This window comes from Musca autumnalis, unplaced genomic scaffold (assembly GCF_047663935.1).
Source record: "Musca autumnalis isolate F117 unplaced genomic scaffold, ASM4766393v1 scaffold_2, whole genome shotgun sequence".
NCBI classification, from domain to species: domain Eukaryota; kingdom Metazoa; phylum Arthropoda; class Insecta; order Diptera; family Muscidae; genus Musca; species Musca autumnalis.
Genome location: NW_027411755.1, coordinates 93,440,515 through 93,461,420, shown reverse-complemented (window position 1 = coordinate 93,461,420; position 20,906 = coordinate 93,440,515). Strand labels below are relative to the sequence as shown.

At 34.6% G+C, this 20,906-nt stretch overlaps 1 protein-coding gene across 2 annotated transcripts; it reads left to right on the top strand.

Annotated features, from left to right (window-relative positions):
- The first annotated feature begins 772 nt into the window (after positions 1-772).
- LOC141392956 (mitochondrial basic amino acids transporter) lies at positions 773-17,863 on the top strand. 2 transcript variants are annotated; one of them, XM_073965920.1, is made up of 4 exons: positions 773-928; positions 16,278-16,401; positions 16,477-16,938; positions 17,011-17,863. In XM_073965920.1, exons 1-4 carry the CDS (start codon positions 884-886, stop codon positions 17,628-17,630), a joined length of 1,251 nt encoding a protein of 416 aa, XP_073822021.1. In that variant the 5' UTR covers positions 773-883; the 3' UTR covers positions 17,631-17,863. The 2 variants fall into 2 exon arrangements, with proteins under 2 accessions (XP_073822021.1, XP_073822022.1); XM_073965921.1 differs by lacking the exon at positions 773-928 and adding an exon at positions 1,627-2,157.
- Positions 17,864-20,906: the final 3,043 nt, after the last annotated feature.

Below are 20,906 nucleotides of genomic sequence, written 5' to 3'. Positions count from 1 at the left end.
CGCGAGTTTACGTTCTACTCGGCAGCTACAAACCAAGTGAGTGATTTTAACATTCTCTTTCTATAATCCTGCGTTTACACATGACAGGACAGTAGAGTTCATGTATTGATTGTCAAAAGTCCAAAATTTGCCTGTGTGACGTAGGCGTCCAGACAACTGCAAAAACAGTTGTAAAATTATGAATAAAAATCGTCGATTCCGTTTCGTTTTACGTTCACACATTTTGTTTTCGGCACATTTGAATTATCATCTCACTTCTTTTTCACAAAAATGTCAAAAATTTGTTAACCCGACTGTCTGTGGAAAAATGATGGACAGCTGGAAGACAACCGACAAATGTATGTATGTGTTAGTGAATCAGAGTTGTATTTGAAGGCAGACTGTCTGGTGTAAACGCCTAGTAAGAGACAGTCCTTTCGAAATACATAAACCCAAATTTAATGGAAAAGTGTACGTTTACGTGTTATTTCGTATGGCTTGTCGGTCGCATAGATTTTCGTTTCGAAGGCGTTTACATGAACAGAAAACGATTTTTTTCCACTTCCGAAGCGCAAAAAACCTTTCGGTCGACATACATGAATAGGCTGTAAATATCTGACAAAAATAATATACGTATTAATATGTTATATGGTACTTTGTAAACAACATATGCATTTTGTCCAATCTTCACTAATTTGTGTCCTTGTATTTAGCGTTTGTGGTGAGTAAAATCTTACGCACACGCATTTGGTTAAGTATAAACCTAAACTCAAATCGTAATTCAAAATAGTACAAAAAGAAAACTAACAATAAATACAATGATAACATTTGTTATTGTCATTAAAAAAACAAAAACATCATATTAAAAATTTAACAACAATTTTTGCGTACGCATACGAAGATTATGACGTCCAATACCTCACTATGGCTATTTTGCAGCAGCGAAAAGGTAAAGTTCAAATATTACGCTTTCTCATTGATTAAAAGATGGAGGGATAATGATTCGATTTGTGATTATATTTTAAATCAATCAACGGCACGGACAACGTCACCGCTGTAACACAGAATTGCATATTTCATGGCTTCTTATCAGTCTCTTCTTAAGTTTACATATAATATTCCATTTTAACAAGATTTTTGTGTTTTTCCATTAACCTGCATTTACACAGGCCACCTCTAGATTTTTCCAACTTTCAGCTGCACTGGCAATAAATTTTCCTGGCAGTAAATTTGTCAAAAGTTCACATTTAATATTCCATTTGAACGATTTTTATGCTTTTCCGTTACACATCCCAATAATAAGATAATTATGAACAGTACAGTAAGGAATTATAAAGAATCACTCATAAGCTACATACTATATACATATGTGTGTATATGTACCACCTCACAAGCAAATAAACTTTTCAAATGGATTCTGGACATTTTGCGCCGTGTATCAATTGCTGATAACCTTAAAATTCGAACATCGGCTAGTCTTCGACAACCGACAATGATACAGAACGAACTGGGATTGTATTGGTGGTCGAATCAATGGGCCTGTGGTATGGTGAAACGGGTAGTGGCAGCGGAGAACGGTATTGGTATTTTTTCCTGAATGCGCTGTAGTAGTGGAATAAATCCTCCTTATCTTTGTTATGCTATTACGGTGTGTTATTACTTTTTAGAATCATAATTTGTGAGACAGTCTCAGTTTATAGTCGTTTAAGCTTCTAGTGAACAGAAAGTTGAGAGACAAAAATTCTGAGACAGCATTTTAAAATTCTTCTATCCCACAACGGACAGGGCATCATCTGCCTAAAATTGTTTTTAGTCATCAGTGAACCGTTGTCGCAAAAAGTTGCGAGAATTTTCGACATTATTTGCAAAATTCCGGTCGGGTCGTCAATATAACGCTTATCGAAAATTGCCGGAAACGAGCTAGTTTGAGTGTTCGTTAAAGTGACAATTTTAAAGTGTACCCGCCTAACGACAATAAATCGAACAGATTTCACGAATGGTGCAGTCCAACACTATGCATTTGATTGTATATTCGGTTTATTTCCTAATTGTGTTCAGTGGCATTTGCACTACTGGGTAAACTTAAGACTATAAGACCCACAATTATCCGAATAAACACAACACACATAAATAGATTTTCTGCTGCACAGCGAAAATAGACAAAATAAAAATTACTGCGTAAGTGTTTACACCAGCGTCAAATCATTATCTGCATCTAAACTTTACTCAAGTTCCTTCGAATTGTTCTAAATACATAGATGAATATACGAGTACCTATTGAATATACCAAAAAATCATTCCGAACAATATTGTTTGGAAGCACAAAGCTCCGTCTGCTGTTAGCGGTACAAATGCTTCTGAACCATATACGTATATAACAACATGATATCAGTGCATTATATGAAGTGACATTTGACTGGCGAGTAACTTTTATTGCCGTTCCCAAGTAGCATTTATAAGCCAATATTATGCCCCATTTTATCTCTAAGCTGATGTTATCTGAAGAAAAAATCGCGTCTTACCTGAAAGTTCTAGTTTCCAACTACCACTATCTTTCAGAGTCTTTCGATGTTTTGTGGATTAATACCATTAACACGGTCTTTTTGCGGTTTACAGTTTGCTAAAGCCAATTTTTTAAGTTCCCGAAGAATTATCGATGCCATCTGCATAGGCGAGTAAGCTGTGGAACTTTATTTTTAGGTTGTTCTTTCTATTCACTTTCGCATCTCGTATAACCTTCTCTGATGGGATGCTGAACATATCACACAAATCTTATTTGATACTCAATTGTTCGGAGAGCTTTTATACACTACAAAACATGCATCAGGAAATGAGATAGACCAATAGTTCCTTTTACTTTCTGAGCCGATTTTTGCACGTCCGTGCCTACAATTTTTGGTGCAAACAAGTAAGAACGGCAATAAGTTGGGGCGGGCCGAACTTTGTATAAAAAAACTTAGGAAACAAATTGTATTTGCGTGGAAGTTATGCCCGCGTAAATGAATAAACATAAGCAAAAACACGTTGAAGCTATCGAGGTTTTTTACATTGTCATTCGACTGCCGGTTAAACCATTCAAATGACGTATATCTGTCCAAAGTAAAAGTAGACGAATATAAAATTAAACTTCTAAAGTAGCACTTCTCAAAATTTCCACTGCATCCATCTTTTATGGATGCTGATATTTTTGATTTAACTTGGAAGCGCACTCGGGTATTCCAACAATCCAATCATAGTACAAAAGTACTCGCGATTACGCATAATTTGATATGTATATTGACTATGTAGCCTACACAGCATCACAGTAATCTATGCCAAAATGTAATTGCGATATTTTTTTCTAAAAAAAACTATTTTTTGGATACAGTATTTACATTATCCTTTTGAGTATGCTGGTACCCCGCGATATTTTAGTTTTTCTGCTGTCCGCATCATATAAATCATAGATCGTGAAAATCAATCGGGTAGATCGGCGAAACGGCTACTGAAAAAATTGAGAAATTTGCGAAAAATGTTTTTGAAAATATCCCCAATTTAATCGCGTTTTCTGTGGATCGTTTCTTTTTCAATTAAGAAACCGACACATCACTCGCGTGTTTGCGCAAACAGAGGTTCAAAAAGTTAAGCGGTATAGAAATTGTATCCGATTTATCCCAAAAATACTTTGTGATGCTACATCCACGGTTCTTGATGGATTTTATTGAAATAGGTTTAGATTCATGTATTTTTTCTCGGTTGAAAGTGAAATTGGAAACGAAACGAAAACAATTCGTTGTATCAAGTAATTTTGGGGATTTCGCGATTTACACGCATTTCAAAATGTATATTACCCGATACAGTTTTCCTTCAAAATTATTCCCCTTTTAGTCCGGTCAAAATAGACATGCGTATAAGGGGGAAATAGCTAAAATTCCCACAAAGCTGAATTTTGGTGGAGAGCTAGGGTTAGCCATTAGAAGCAACGTCCTAAAAGTCCCCACCGATCCCATCTGTGCAAAACAAGTTATTCGGGGTCAAAGGTCATTTTTGGAGGCATCATTCAGTTTTTTTAATTTTTCTCAAAAACGGTAAGACTTAGCAAAAGCCGGCTAAAGTAAAAGTTGTAGATTCAATAATTGTCTACAAGAGTCGTCTTAATGATTCTTAAAAAAGACTTACCATTTTCGAGATATCGCGATCTAAAAGTCAAATAAAAAATTAGCCGCGTAAGTACATTATAAGGCGAGCCGGTTAAAGTAACGACACTACGTGTTAGATACTTCCGTAAGCTTTCAAACGATATCCACTTTGCAGTAATCGGTTCAGTAGAACCGGGTCTAACCCGGTTTTTAAATTTGGCCTTTCGAGTCGAATAACCGCGAACCTGATCCGCAACCGTGGAAAATTATACATCTCCATAATCAGCGCAACAAACCCTACCTTCGGACAAAACTTGAACAAAATCGGAGAGTTTTCATTGGGGTCGTTCCCTTTGGGCTTTCGGTTATACATGTTGGTTAAATGGGATATTTTTGCATAAAATGACCCCAACATTGAATAACTCTACTAAACTCGCTCCGATTTTGTTGGGATTTTTTTAGAAGATAGCTATAATTTCGCTCTTAAAGAAAATATATATTTTTTGGGGTGACAGACCCGATTACTTCGCTTATTTTAGCGGGTTCGTCTGAATATGTGCATATTTCCCTTATAAGTGCATAAAATCATGTGTTTTTTAGAACAGCTATATCTCAAGAATGGTTCCTTCTAGGTAAAACATTATAAAGGTCAAACTTGTAGATAATTTTTCTGTCCACAATATTTACTTCAGTCACTTTTTGATTAGATCAACCGTTTTCATGAAATAAATCCGAAAACCTAAAAGCCCCTAAAATTTGACCTTTGACCCCGAATAATTTTTATTGCACACATGGTATCGATGGGGACTTTTAGGACGTTGCTTCTAATGGCAAACCCTAGCTCTCCACCAAAATTCAGCTCTGTGGGAATTTTTGCTATTTCAATGTCTATTTTGACCGGACTATTTGAAAGGCACACAAAATTTATATAAACATCTTCTCTATCTTTCTCAAGATGTAATCGTGAATTCGGGAAATGATTACAATGATAAATGTGCGTTTTTGCCTGAATTTTACCTAAAATAGATGAATAACTCCGACCTAGTTTTCCTACATTTTCTTAAACTAACTCACAAAATAAATTTGGAAAAATTATTTTTTCTTACAAACGTTTTTTTTTTTAATTTGCTCAATATATTTTTTTTTTGTTTGTTTTTGCTATAATATGCGAACCGCTAAACAGATTTGTAAAGTTTTGGTTTCATTTGAATGTTCGAGATGTTTACATTATGTACATATATTTTTAAATATATTTAAGATGCATTTTTTTATTCCTTTATTTATTCCGCTTGGGAACATAGGGCTTCTACAAGAGAATTCCATCTTACTTTATCGTAACAAATATTTTTTAAATTTTCAAAGTTTGTGTTTTGCTTTTCCATTTCATGCAATATCGTTCTTCGCCATGTGCTTCTTGGTCGTCCAGGACGTCTGCTACCATTCTAGCAATACTATGCTGCGGCTTCCGTAGCGTATGGCCTATCCATTTCCACTTCCTTCTTGTTATTTGGCGGATTATGGGTTCTTCACTTGTCATTATCCACAGATCAGAATTTGTAATTCGGTTTGGCCAAAATATACGACATATTATACGGAGGCATTTGTTCACGAATGCCTGTAGTCTATGGATCACATTTGTCGTAGTTTTCCAAGTTTCGCTACCATAAAGTAGGGTGGATTTTACACAAGCGTTGAAGATTCGTAGTTTCGTCTTCAGTGAAATTTGTGTGCCTCGCCATATGTTATTCAGTCGACTGAAAGCTGCGCGTGCTTTACTGAGTCGGTTATAAACATCATTATCGATTCCTCCATCTTCTGACATTACACTACCCAGGTAGCAAAACGTACGTATCGTATTCTATCTGTTGATTCTCTATATGTATGTGCATATTTGTAGTGTTGTTTATCCGCATTGCTTTTGTCTTTTCTATGTTTATTTCTAAATACCGTTTTTTGGCCAATTTGACAAGCTCGTTGAGTTTTTCTTGCATATCGGTAAATTTATGGGAGAGTAAACAGATGTCATCTGCGGAGTCAAGGTCCTCTAGTTTCCGATATAAATTCCAAACAATTCCTTTTTTCTTGGATTCGAGTTGTAGCATTATTTGATCCAACGTGATGGCAAATAGGAGCGGGGATAACGGACACCCCTGTTTAACTCCTGTATTTGTTTCAAATAAATCGCTGGTTGTTCCGTTGTGGCGCACATGTAGTTTTGTGTTTGAATACATAGCTTTAATTAGATTTATTATTTTCTGGGGTACTCCCTTTTTCTTCAATGCCGACCAAATTGCACTTCGCAGTACAGAATCGAATGCTTTTTTGAAGTCGACGAATACCAAGTAAAGTGGGGACCTCCATTCGACTAACTGTTCGATTATAATACGCAGTGTGTTAGTCTGCGATTATAATACGCAGTGTGTTAGCTGGTCTGAACCCAGCTTGTTCTTCGCGTAAAGATTCTTCCACACAGTGTAACCTGTTGTTGATTATAGTGGCTACTATTTTGTATACTGTATTAAGTAACGTGATGCCTCTCCAATTGTTACAGTCTTTCCGGTCGTTTTTCTTGTGTAGCTTTATAATGGCACCGTTTGTCCACTGGCTGGGAAATATTTCGTTGGACCATGTTTCAAATATGTGTGGGAATAGTAATTCGGCTGAAGCGATTGGGTTTGACTGTAAAAGCTCCGGGGGTATACCATCTTCTCCTGGCGATTTATTTGTTTTTAGTTTTTTAATTACACTAGCGATTTCTTCTACGCTTGGATGTTCTGATGATATTCGGTGGTCCACTATATAATCCTCATTTGGTGAACTATTTGCGTTTCCACAATTGCTTATTTCCATGAAGTGCTGTCTCGAATTTTATTAAAACATGTGGCAAACTATCAAGTTTTTTAATTCGTTCCACTTTTCCGCGAAAATTTACAACTTTCTCACTAAAGTTATGGGACCTCAGTAATCCTATGGTATGTAGGAAGCCATTAATTTACAATGTTTCTCAATATAATGAGTAGCGCCTTTTTAAGATTTTTTCTGATTATCGGAATTGAAATCGCTATAATTTTTACGCGCAATCTGTTCGAGATACTAATTTATCTCGAACAGATTTGAGAATTGGAAATTTTTCTCAATCCATGTTACAAAAATCTTTTGTGTAGCTTAAAAAAAATTCAATTTTTATTCGATGGAAAACAAAAAAAATTGTCTTTTCCTCATATACTTTATAAGGTCATCGACGAGTATTTCAATGTGTTACAAACGGAATGACAAATTAAAAATACCTGAAATCGGGCGGTACCGGTTTATAGCGTCTATGACAAAAAGTGCACCCATATATTTTTGGTGGAGAAGTTTGTTTGATTAGTTTAAACAACTTCAGACATATAATGTAGATACATATCTTTAAAATAATTGAAATAGGGTGGTACCGTTATATGTAGGCTATACAAAAACATGGAAAATGTCCAAAAATTTTAATGGAGAAACTTTCTTACCACTATGAACATCAAATGCCTAATTACAGCTAATTCGGTCTGAAAATGTGTATAAAAACATCAAAATGACAGAAATCGGGTTTTACCGTTATATGGGGGCTATATCAAAACATGGACCAATATAGCCCATCTTCCAAAATTCCAGCGCCCAAAAAACGAAAATTGCTAACTCAAAAAAGCGCATTTTTTAGTTATGCCACTCTTTGAGTTAAACAAAATATTAAGTTAAAAATTAGATGTGATTAGTGTATTCTATTTATATTAAAAGATTAAATTATACTTTCGAACTGAGTTGATCCGATTTTCTATATTTGATTAGGATTATTTTCATTACCTATGCTGTTAGATTATATTATAAAAAAAATTACATAATTTGTTTATTAATTATTGTTATTATTGTAGTCAAGTTTATTATTGGTCTAATCTTAAACTAGAAATAGCTGCCTGCAATCACGTGAAATGTGTTGTCATGTGATGTGTGTACTTGAAATAAGTTCTAATCACTTAATTTGTAATACATTTTCGGCAAGCTGATTTTGAGTAGAGTTGTATAGATCATGAACGAACTAGTTCAATTGAACGATTAATTGAAAAGAGCGTATGAACTAGATCAGTCGATATAGTTCATTATAGTTCAATAGTTCACTGAACTATAATCAGTCGGTGACCGTACGATCAACGAACGATTCACAATCTAGTTCAACATGTCGTTCACACATACATAAAGTGACGGCGTCGTCTATGTTAAGGGATGCCTTTGTAATGTGATCAGTTTGTTTGTTTTGGATCAAGGTACGTGGAATAGCTGTCCGAAAATGAAGATTTCTACAAAAACATACGAGACATAACATTTTACCATATGTCGAATCCAGATTCAATCTGCCTTTTTGAATAGAAACAAGTAAGAAAAGCGTTAAGTTCGGTCGGGCCGAACTTTGTATACCCTCCACCACAAATTTCAGCCGTTTCGGTGGATTAATGTGGCCACTACCTTCAAAATACCGAAATTCGGAAGGTACCGTTCTATGGGGGCTATATGATGGCGTGGACCTATACCTACAAATTTCTGGGGTAAAGTTTTATACGCCTAAAGAAGACTAAATACCAAATTTCAGCCATATCGGTGTGATAATGAGGCTAAAACGTCCAAAATATCGAAAATCGGGAGATTTGTATTATGGGGGCTATATCAACACGTGGACCTATATAAACATTTTATGGTAGAAATGTTTCTTAGCCTCTGGAAACACAAAATACAAAGTTGCAACCGATTCTTTGGTCAAATGGGTCTAATACATTCAAAATATATTAAAATGACGCGTACTTTATAAGGGGTCTTATGTGGGGACTATACCAAAACGTGGACCTATATAACCCAACTTTGGTAAGAATGTTTTCTGGCCTCTGAAGACACAAAATACCAAATTACAACCAATTCTGTGGTCAAATGGGTCTAATACATTCAAAATATGTTAAAATGACGCGTACTTTATATGGGGCCTTATATGGGGGCTATACCAAAACGTGGACCTATATAACCCAACTTTGGTAGAAATATTTTTTGGCCTCTGGAGACACAAAGTACCAAATTACAACCAATTCGGTGGTAAAATGGGCCAAATATCTTAAAAATTCCTTAAAACGACGACGCGTCACGCGTCATTTTGTATGGGGGCTATACGAAAGCGTGGACCTACATAGCCCGCTTTCAATACCAAAAGTCCTACGTAAATATAACATATTTTCCCAAAATTTCATCAACCTACGTCAATCCGTTCGGACGCTAGAGTGATTTCCACAGACGGACAGACGGACAGACGGACAGACAGACAGACGGACGGACATGGCTATATCGATGTAGAATTGCACGCTGATCAAGAATATATATACTTTGTGGGGTCTACAATGATTATTTCGAGTAGTTACAAACGTAGTGACAAACTTAATATACCCCCATCCTATGGTGGAGGGTATAAAAAAGGGGGAAAAATAAAAAGAAACACACACAAAGCTTTTTTGCAATGACAATTTCTACACACACACACAACATACGATTTTTTGCCAGCCACCTAAATTAATGATGTTTTTCTAAAATTAATTAATCTTTCTTTAAGAATGCAATAAAACTATGCAAATGTAATATTTTTGTATGTAGTAGTTAAATTATATTAGTCTTTTGTTTGTATTTGGTGTACCTATGTATGCGTTTTCATCAAACGACCGATTAAGAGCCGTTGAACGATTTTGATCCCAATGATTGAACTGGACAGTGAACTATGAACTAGATTACTGACCTAGTTCAGTTTAAAGAGCTGAGCGATTGAAATAGATCTTTCAAATGAACTAGATTGTACAACTCTAATTTTGAGGTCATTCACGTGCAACCTTAAAAATTAGATTCAAGTCAATAGAAAAAGAAGTAAGAAAGTATCAGTCAGCTATGCTGACGTAGATGTGCCCTCAGCCACTGACCAATTATGCCGTATATAAAATATATTGATTTTGTATCACCAGTTTGCTTTAAAATACGTTGAATCTTTAGCTACCGTAATCATCGACGTATACAAACAATTTTTAGTAAACAAACCTCTTATTCATAGAGAACTCGAAATACATCGAAATTATAAAATTTTGGCTCATTATCTCAGGAAGTATGGACTTGCTCCGGAAAAAATTATACCGTTGTAAATGGGGTCGGTAGGACAAAGTACTGAAAAAGGAATCAAAACCATCCAAGAGGAGCCCTTAAACATCACTTTTTTTCGAATTTTGTGTGGGAGGTATCCGAAAGAGTGGACCGATATAGTCCATATTCCAACCTGATACATGACTGGATGAAATAATACGATGTGCAAAGTTTCAACCAATCAGAAACTCCCTGCGAGAATTATCTAGCGGATTTGCCATTTTAATTGATGTTTCAGGGATTCTTGGAGCTTTTAGGTCATTATCTCGGAAGTATGGACTTGCGCCCAAAAAATTGTACCGTCGTAAAGGGAGCCGCAAGGACAACCTAGTGAAAAAATTTCAAAACTATCGAGAGGAGCTCTTAAACTTCACTTTATTCGAATTTTGTGTGGGAGGTACCTACCCCACACAAACGATTGGTCCGTTCGAGCGTTTTCGTGCGCACCAACCAGCCAGACAGACGGACGGACGGACATGGCTAAATCGATTCCAAATTGTCTGAAACGAATATCGTCCAAACACACTTGGGGTCTAAAATCGTTATTTCGATGAGGCACATTTTTTGGTCGCATCAAAGTGTATATGAGGGAAAGTAAAAAAAAATAACATTGATGAAGCCAAGGTTTGCACTATTATAATACCACAAAATATGACCATAGATGGACCAAATAAAGTGTTTTTGATCGAAGCTCAAAAATGTGGCTAAAAAATTTAATTTGCGGGGAACCTATGACCGCGTAAACGATTAAAAATAGGTAAAAACACGTTGAAGCAAACAAGTTTTTTTAGGTTATTATTTGATTGCTGGTCAAACCGTTTAAAGTACGGATATCTGCCCAAAGTAAAAGTAGAAGAATACAAAATGAAGATTACACTTCTAATGTATCACTTTTCAAAATTTCCACTGCATCTGCCTTTTATGGATGCTGACATTTTGAAGCCAGATTTTAGGTGTCTTTTTTTTTTTTTTTTTTTATTTAACAGGGACGCGAATTAGCTTTTTCTAAGAACTATTAATAGGATTAAAGTACTCGCGATTATGCATGTATATTGACTATGTAGCCCACACAGCATCGCAGTAATCCACTGTCAAAGGCCAACATTTAGTGCGATATTTTTTCGAAATACCCTATTTTTTGGGTACAGTATTTTCAATATCCTTTTGATTGTGCTGGGACCCCAAGATATTTTAGTTTTTTAACGGTCCGGATCATATAAATCATAGATCGTGAAAATACATCCGCTAGAACGGCGAAAACAGCAACTGCAAAAACCGAAAAATGTGCGAACAATGTTTTTTGAAAGCATCGGGGACTTAATCTCGTTTTCTGTGGATAGTTTCCTTGTCAATGAAGAAACTGACACATCACTCGCGTTTTTGCGAAAACAGCGGTTTAAAAAATTTAGTGGCATGGGAGCTGTATCCGACTTATCCCAAAAATAGTGTGCGATGCTACATCCACGGTTCTTGATGGATTTTATCGAAATAGGTTTAGATCGATGTATTTTTTCATGGATGATAGTGAAATCGGATGCGCATAAAAAGTGTATGCACTTTGTGCAAATTATAAGGCGATGCTACACCTTAGCCGCCAAAGCAAATCCTGGCTAATGTGTACAAATTAAAGGTAGAATTAGACGTGACATAACCATAACGCCATAAGGCCATATCAATCTGCTGATTGAACCAAACCTATGGAAATCAATGTAATCAATTAGTAGTAACTTAACATAATGCCACAGCCACAACCATATGAAACCAATTAGGTTTTGGTTTTCTATGGATATGGCGTAGCCATAACGTCTAATTCTACCTTAAAAGAGAAGTATATATTATTAAAAAATTAAGCTATACTGTTTTATTTATAAATGCACTTAAAACTACATAGAAAATCATTTTTCATGATAGAATTTCTCAAGTAAAATGCTGGCATTTGAATTAAAAATTGTGACAATATTAAACGACAAGCGATTTATTTGAGAGATTCCATCATGAAAATATCTGAAATCGGGTGGTACCGCTATATGGAAGCTATACCAAAACATTGGCCTATGTCCAACATTTTTGGTGAGGAATTTTCTGTACCATTGGGAACCCAAATGCCAAATTACAGCCAAAAAATGAAGATAGAATCCTTAAAATACTTTAAATCGGGTGGTACCGCTATATGGGGGCTATAAGAAAAAATAGACCCATATTGATTTTGTTTTTATATTCATGTATTGTCATCCAAATCTAAAAAGTGTGCAAAGTTTCAGTTCGATTGATCAACTGCAACTGCGTTAAAAATGAGTTACTAAATTTGAACTAGTTTAGATGTGTTTTGTATATGGGGATTTCTAAGTGAAATCGGACACTTTTTCAAAAAGAGGTTTTTGATTTCCTTTATTTTTTCTGTGGTGATGCTGCTCATCAGCAAAACATTTCAGTATATTTTCAGATTTTTTCGAAAAATTCGAATTCTGTAAAAACTATATGCAAAAAAATACTCATAACTTCTTTAATTTGAAAAAAAATTGTATGTTTTGTTTTTTTTTTCGCGATTTAATATTTAAAATCAATTTTTATTCGATTTTTTTAAACTACATCAATTACAAAAATTTTAATTCCAATTAGGACTTCAAATTTTTGTAATTGATCGTAGTTTAATACAAAAAAAATTCAAAAGATCGAAGGGGTTAAACATTGATTTAAAATATTAAATCGCGCCCACTGAATTTTTTTCTAATTTTTATTAAATACCTGATAAAACATACAAAAAAGATTTGTTCAAATTGGACCATTATTAAAGAAGTTATTAGAATTTCTTTGCATATAGTTTTTGCAGAATTCGACTTTTTCAATGCGTCATATCTCTGAAAATATACTGAAATTTTTTGCTGAAGAGCAGCATCACCACAGCAAAAAAATAAATAAAATCAAAAACCTCATTTTGAAAAAGTGTCCGCTTTCACTCAGAAATCCCCATATATTTATCGTATAAATTGAGACAAAATACTTTATTTTTTGAAAATATTTTGTCATATATTTTTTAACAAGAATTTCTTTGAAAAGGTAATAAACACTTTTTACTAAACCTAGTTAAAAATTTTTAAATATTAACAATTAAGATACAAATAATATAACATTTTAACAGTTTACTTTTTAAGGGATTTAATATATATATATATATATATATATATATATATATATATATATATATATATATAACAAATGACTCACACTGGTATGAAGGAAAAATTGTATTGACAAATTTTAAAAAATTAAGAAAAAATAGTAATCATTCGAATCCCACTACCAAATAGGATTTTAAATTTTTGTAAGTAATCGTAGTTCAATACAAACAAATATCATGAAAATCGAAGAGTACAATCATTGATAAAAATTGATTTTAAATTTTAAATCGCGAAAATTGCATCCAAGACCACCGTGCAAAAATTTTTTTCTATCTTTTAATATATACCTGACAAAACAACAAAAAATACAAAAAAAGAATTTTTCAAATTGGGCCAATATTAGAGAAGTTATGAGTATTTCTTTGCATATAGTTTTTACAGAATTTGACTTTTCCAAGGCGCGATAACTCGGGAACACTTATTCAAAAAAAATCTGAAAATATACATACTTAAATGTTTTGCTGATGAGCAGCATTATCACAGCAAAAAATAAAGGAAATCAAAAACCTCATCTTCAAATCCCCGTATATAATATCATTATGGAAATTTCCATCAAATACATCAAATCGTCCAAAAATATATATGGAAGCTATATACTGATTTCAATTTTGTAAAATTATTTCTAGTCCGAATTCGGTGAATTTTCCAAATGCCATCAAAATTGAACAGAATTTGCGTCTTTGGTGCACCAAATATCTTAAAGCGGGCGGACACATATCTGGGAGCTAAAAAGTGTTGCCGACACTTTTTGATCGGAAATCGTCAATAAAATTAGGAAATTCGTCAACATGCTCCAAAACTAGGCAGACAGTTTTGAATGTCAGCTTTTGTCAACCACGTACATTTTGATTATTGGACAGTCGGAAATCGATAAAAACTTTCATTTAAAACTGACTGATTGCTTAAAGGGGCATTACTAGGAAGTTAAGTAAGATGGACTCATACATTTTAAGCTGATATAACACTATGCAACACTGAAAATGCAAACAACTTCTAGTGTGCATTTTTTGATAGTAAATATTTAGACTACAAAAACCCTAGTAGGGTTTTGTCCTGTCAGATCCAGTTCGTATTTTATGGCCGCATCTAAACCGGGCTAAAATTACACTTTTTTGCATTTATCGGGCCTTGCTGTCGTTGGCAATATTGTAGCCCTGAACTAGTAGAACTTATCCTTTGAACAGACCATATAGGAAAAACTCCATCTAGGGCATCAAAATCTATAAAATATAGAAAATTTTACATAATTGCTAATATTCTGGTCAGTATCGGCTAAACTATTGGGAGTTGAACCAAGTAACCTTTTGCAAAAATCTTCCAAATAATGTTCTCAACAATTCTTTAGAACATTCTGAAACTCTAAAATGCTTACTTCATGTTGTTTCAGCGGTATTTTGCATCATATCTTTTACAACACTTATTTCAAACACAGTTCACACCAACAGTTTATTCTCGCATTTCGGATTTCACTACATTATTGACATTTTTATTAAATGGTCGTTGAAAAATGTTCTGAAAATAGAGGCATGGAGGCATTTTACAACAATGACATGTTCTGAAGAGTTGTGTATTACATTCCAGGGAATATTTTTCCAAAAGAAAATATTCAGAAAAACTTAACGGTTTTGGAGATACGGTGTGAATTGTATAAAAATTGTGGAATTTTTACATATATTTTGAAATTTGAGGCAATAAATGTAGTTTTTCGAGTTCATTATTTCTCCAAATATTTTATTCTTGTTCTTATCTACAAATTTGCTTCAGAGGTCAGAAGAAGATTCGCACTGGTTTCAGAGATATAGCCCTGAATTTCTTTAAAAACTCAATATTTAACCAGGTTTAGATAGGGCCATAAAATCCGAGCTGGATCTGACACAACAAAACCCAACTATGGTTTCTTGCCGTTGGGTCTGTACTTTCAAAAAATCCACAGTTCGAATTGTTTGCACAAGATCACCTTAAAAATGTTGCACAGTGTAATTCGAAGATGAGGCAAAATACATCAAAATATGTACCTGTATTCTAGATAAGTACCTAAATATCGCCAATCTGGCTGGATATTGCTAAGAACATTAAAAAAGCTCATAAAATTGAGTTTTCAACATTATTTTCCTTAAAGTCTTTTGTGAAATTTTGGTCAAAATATAGATATCATATTTTATTACATGCAATTTTGGCTTAAGTGAAAAATCGTCATTTTATACCATAAAATCGTCAAATCGTAATTTTTCAATTTTGGACCAAAAATCAACAAAATGGCGATAAATCGCCAAATTCGGCAATACTGGAGCTAAATCCAAATCTGAACCGATTTCAATATAACTTTGCATACATTTTTTAAATTCCCTCACACATTTCAAATTTCTTAAAAATTTAACGTACATAGCGAGGGAGGTGCATCAAGTACCTAAAATCGGGGGAAAATATATATGGGAGGTATATTCAAATTTGAACCGATTTCAATATAATTTGGCAAACTTTTTTCAAGACCAAATTCCGTTACGAAATTCAAATTTCATCAAAATTGGCTATAGCGTTATTCCTATGACTAAAAAATGATCATCCCCAATTTTCAGGTGAATCGGACAATAAATGCGACCTGTACGTTTTGAACGGACGGATAAGCATAAATTTGACTCAGAATATGATTCAGTGAATATCCCTATATGTCTATTTAGTTGGAACATTGGATCAGTTTAAAATTTAAATCTTCCCTACCATTTTCATTTATTCATCACTAAAGTTATCCAAAGCCTTAATAATCATTAAAAATTACGAAAATTCGCAACTCCTAATATTATCATTTCGTTTTCAGTTAAAAGCGGACCAAGTTGGAATTGGAGACGAAGACAACGACAAAAGCAAACCACAACTAACAACAACAGACAATTTTTGGAATCGTAAAATGGCTTTGGACTTTTTGGCTGGTTGTATTGGAGGTAAGTTTAAGCTTTTGCATGGCTTTGACATGAATATCTAGAGTTGTTAATTTTACTCTCTTCTTCATTTCTAAGGTTGTGCTGGTGTGTTGGTCGGACATCCATTGGATACTGTCAAAGTTCATTTACAAACTCAAGATCCCAAAAATCCCAAATACCGTGGCACATGGCACTGTATGACCTCTATTGTTGCACAAGATAAATTGCGTGGTCTATACCGTGGCATAACAAGTCCAATGGGCGGCATTGGATTCGTAAACGCAATCGTATTTGGAGTCTATGGCAATGTTCAGAGATCAAGAACGGATCCTGACTCCTTGTCGTCACATGCCCTGGCCGGAGGCGTTGCTGGGCTATTCCAAAGCATTGTTTGTGCACCCATGGAATTGGCCAAAACACGGCTTCAATTACAACATGAATCGACACCTGGCAAAAAGTTCAAGGGACCACTAGAGTATCTGAAACACATTGTAAAATATGAAGGCCTGCGCGGCACAATGAGAGGTTTTTTGTGCACAGCCATTAGAGACGTACCAGGTGAGCAGCGGATATTTTTCATCGGCACTGCAGAAGTTTTTATTCATGTATTACCCTTTTTCGCACCCTTAGGTTTTGCCAGTTATTTTGTGAGCTACGAATATATGATGCGACAGTCTAGTCAACCAAATGTTCTATATGGTCTATGTGCTGGTGGTCTGGCCGGTATATGTTCCTGGTTGGCAACCTATCCCATTGACGTTATAAAAACCTGCATTCAAGCTGATGATAGCAGAAATCCTAAATACAATGGATACATGGACTGTATACGAAAAGGCTATAACAGTGACGGTGTACGCTTCTTCTTTCGCGGTATGACATCGACCTTGATACGATCGTTTCCAATGAATGCTGCCTGCTTTTTTGTAGTATCTTGGATAATGAGCTGGACCAAGAAACAAGACGTCAACGTAGTGGTCCAGACAGGCGATGCTATGGCCCTGTTTGGTGTAGCCGCCACCACACCCCTGTGTCATGTTCACAATATTGACCGTAACGAGGAGCTGCTGAGAGAGCAAAGATCATTAATTGCTCAGAGCCTTCGGTCATTTGATGCATTCAATGAGGCTGTTTGCCGCACAGAAGTAGAAGAATTGGCTACGGAATTCTATCCCGACAAAGAGAAATACTACATTTTTGAATATGATCGACTTTTACTTCGTGCTGCAGCAGATCGTCCAGTCCATTGTTAACTAGACTTTAAATTTACTCAAAATTTAATTATTAATTTATTACTTAAGTTAGTTATTAGTTATGTATGTGTAGTAATCATTGCGCAAAAGCAAGCAAAGCCCCAAAAACAAGCATTCCAAAAAAATATACTGAGATGAGGAAACTTCAATATTCTTCAAGAGAAAATAAAACTCTGAAAATATACATTAAAATAAAATTCTACTGAAAAGAGACTTTAAGTTTCGTAAAATAATTTTTTTATTCTCTTTTGTTTTAGTGTAATTTTACTCTATATATTTGTGGCTTAATGTAAATTTCTACTTGTTGTAACATGCCTCTGTTATATAGCGAACGCCTCTACATTATTTCGTAAATTACTTTTTCAAAATGAGATTTCCCTAGTTCAGTGGCGCCCGCAATAATACCATCAAAACAAAAACCTTGTATGTATGTACGAGTGGAACAAGACAACAAACATATGAATAAGGTCTGTTCGATAACACAAAAGTTTGTACAAAATGCTGTTCGATAACAAACTTGTTCAATAAATGAGAAGTAGTTGCAAGTACTGGCAAATACTTTTTACTTGCGAACTTATCGAACAGACCTATAATTTATTTTTGTTGACGTACATCAAAGTGAGGGAAGCAAGTAAAATAACGGGCGCCCGTATAATACAGTATTTGTAAAAAGTGCGGCCCTAGTATAGTCCCATGGTATAAGAATAGAGGTAACAAGCAAGTGTTATTGTACAACAATCCCAGTAATAACCACATAGACATTTGCTGTTGTAAATAATACGCATTGTATAGTAGAGCTCCTGCTAACTACAATGTTTTACGAGTGTTGCCGACTTCTATATGGGGAATTCTGAGTGAAATCGGACACCTTGGACCCTACGCCACAATGTGGAAAGGAGTTATAAGTTTGTTTTTCCGAAAATGCATGTAACACAGCGAAATATTCATCGTAGACCCCGCATGTGGTATACAAAAATTCATATCTTGACGAGAAGAACCGAGTTTGAGATGTGTGTCTGTACGTTCCAGGCCGCAATTATGGACAAATCGAAATTTTGTATGGAGGTCTATCGACGCGAAATTTTAAGTAAGTTTTGGGTTTACGACAAAGAAGAATCGTGCAATTTAACATGATGATCAGATAAAATTGGCGGGTGTAATGGACCAACAGTTTTGTGTGAAAAGTGGTAACATTTTAAGTATAATAACTATATCTTTATTCCTGGAAGACCTTTCCATTGCTGCCAATTATGCTGATGTACGTTTTTAGAAAACATGGTTACAGCCTATTATATACAGGGATCCCACAGTTTTTATTGTTTATAGTGTAACCCGTAATCACGCTAGAGCTCGCATTAAATTTTAATAATTATAATTGTTTCACAAACATCCCAGACGGGACATGGGAGACTTCTCTCATATCAATGAGTGCACCCCGATTCATATTAGCTCAATGATATGGGACCTACTGTTTATTGCCGAGTCCGAAGGGCGCGTCTTAAGACACAACTTGTAGAGAAGTTGTATATGGTTGAAATACTCACGAAATGTCGCCAACATTACTAATGAGTATTTTGCCACCGTTGAAAATTTGATGTTGCCTGGTCTGGGAATCGAACCCACGGCCTTCTACGTGCAAGTACGAAGTAAGTGGTTTGGTCAAGGAAGATGTCAATTAACTATTGACCATTGTGAGTAAAATATCCAAATTTAATTTTTGGTCCAAATTTTAAATTCAGGGGCGGCCATATTCCAACAAATTATGAATGAGAAACCAACTATTGATGCAAATTATAACAATAATAAATAATGGGAAAATATGAATCAATAATTATATCAAAAAACAGTGCCCAGAGAATGTGGTGTAAGGTATCACATGGTCGACCCAGTCCGACTATAGCTCTCTCTCTCTAACTTGTTTTTGATTTCCTTTACTTTTTTTGCTGTGTTAACTTCCAAATACTATCGTTTGTAAACGTCAGGTAAGCACCAAAAATACAACAAATGCAATTTTTTCACAATGGCATATAAAAATAATAAAAAAAATTGTATTTATTAAAATCCCACTACCAAATGGGTCTTAAAATTTTTATAATTCTACGTAGTTTAATACAAAAAAAAATCAAAAAGTTTATAAGTTTAAGTTTATTGAGACTCATACAAAAAACATTACAAAGGGTATTGGGAAACGAATACACAAATAAAGAAACTTAAAGCTATAAGGTGTAAACATTAATACAAATTGAATTTAAATATTAAATCGCAAATTTGCATGTAGCGCACTGTTCATTTCTTTATTAGACAGCTGATAAAATAAATTTAGAGAATTTGGATATAGTATTTAGATAATTTAGGGTTTTTCAAAGATTGAAGTCTCTGTAACCATTAGCCAAAAAAATTTTAAAAAGTACTGAAATATTTTGCTGAAGATCAGCAGCAAACACAGCAAAAAATAAAGGAAATCAAAATCTTTTCTCCAAAGTGTCCGATTTGACTCTGAATTTTCCATAATATGGGAATATTATATTATTAATCCACAGACATCCCAGAAGGGACAAGGACGACTTTTCCGTTGAGAATTTGAATTTGCCTGTTGTGGAATTCTGTAACGCATTTTTTGATTTACCGACAAAAATCGGTAAAATTAAAATGCTTATAATTTCGGTAATTAAAGAAATTTTTCGGTAAGTAAACAACCAAAATATAGTTGTCGCTAAGTCCTACCGAAGCAACAGTGTTGTCAACTTTTAGTGATACTTTTCATTCATAATTTTACGTGTTAATTTTACCGATTTTTGTCGGTAACTCAAAAAATGAGTTACAGAATTTTACTACTGACCTGGATGTAATATACTACTAACCCATGCATGTAATATAAATAATAAATTTCTACAAATTGGAAATTGGAATAGCTGAGTGCCTTTCTCTACTATATATCTAGTACATGACCACTTTTGTAACGCAATTTAGAGCTCAGAAGGTCTACTTTATATTCGTCATTTTTGCCGAAAACGTTGATTATTTCCCCACAGAATTCTTCCTCTATAAGAACTCCATTTCCCCTCAAAATTTCGTGACGATCGGATCAACATGGTGTCCTTTGGCGTGATTACAAGGTTTAGATGGATATACGGATGGACGAACGGACACACATAGTCAGCACATCAGGATGGTCGACGACCATAATTTTGAGCCAAACCCGCCATATAATACCCCCCCAACATAGTAGTGTAAAGTATAAATCTCTATTAGAAAGAAGGTGTGGAGTCGGAAACA

Bases quoted from the DNA above. Each gene is read 5' to 3' on its own strand.
- LOC141392956 (XM_073965920.1), top strand. From the start codon at position 884: ATGACGTCCAATACCTCACTATGGCTATTTTGCAGCAGCGAAAAG. The intron at 16,402-16,476 runs GTAAGTTTAAGC...TTCATTTCTAAG, and splicing joins TTTGGCTGGTTGTATTGGAG to GTTGTGCTGGTGTGTTGGTC. The intron at 16,939-17,010 runs GTGAGCAGCGGA...TCGCACCCTTAG, and splicing joins AGCCATTAGAGACGTACCAG to GTTTTGCCAGTTATTTTGTG.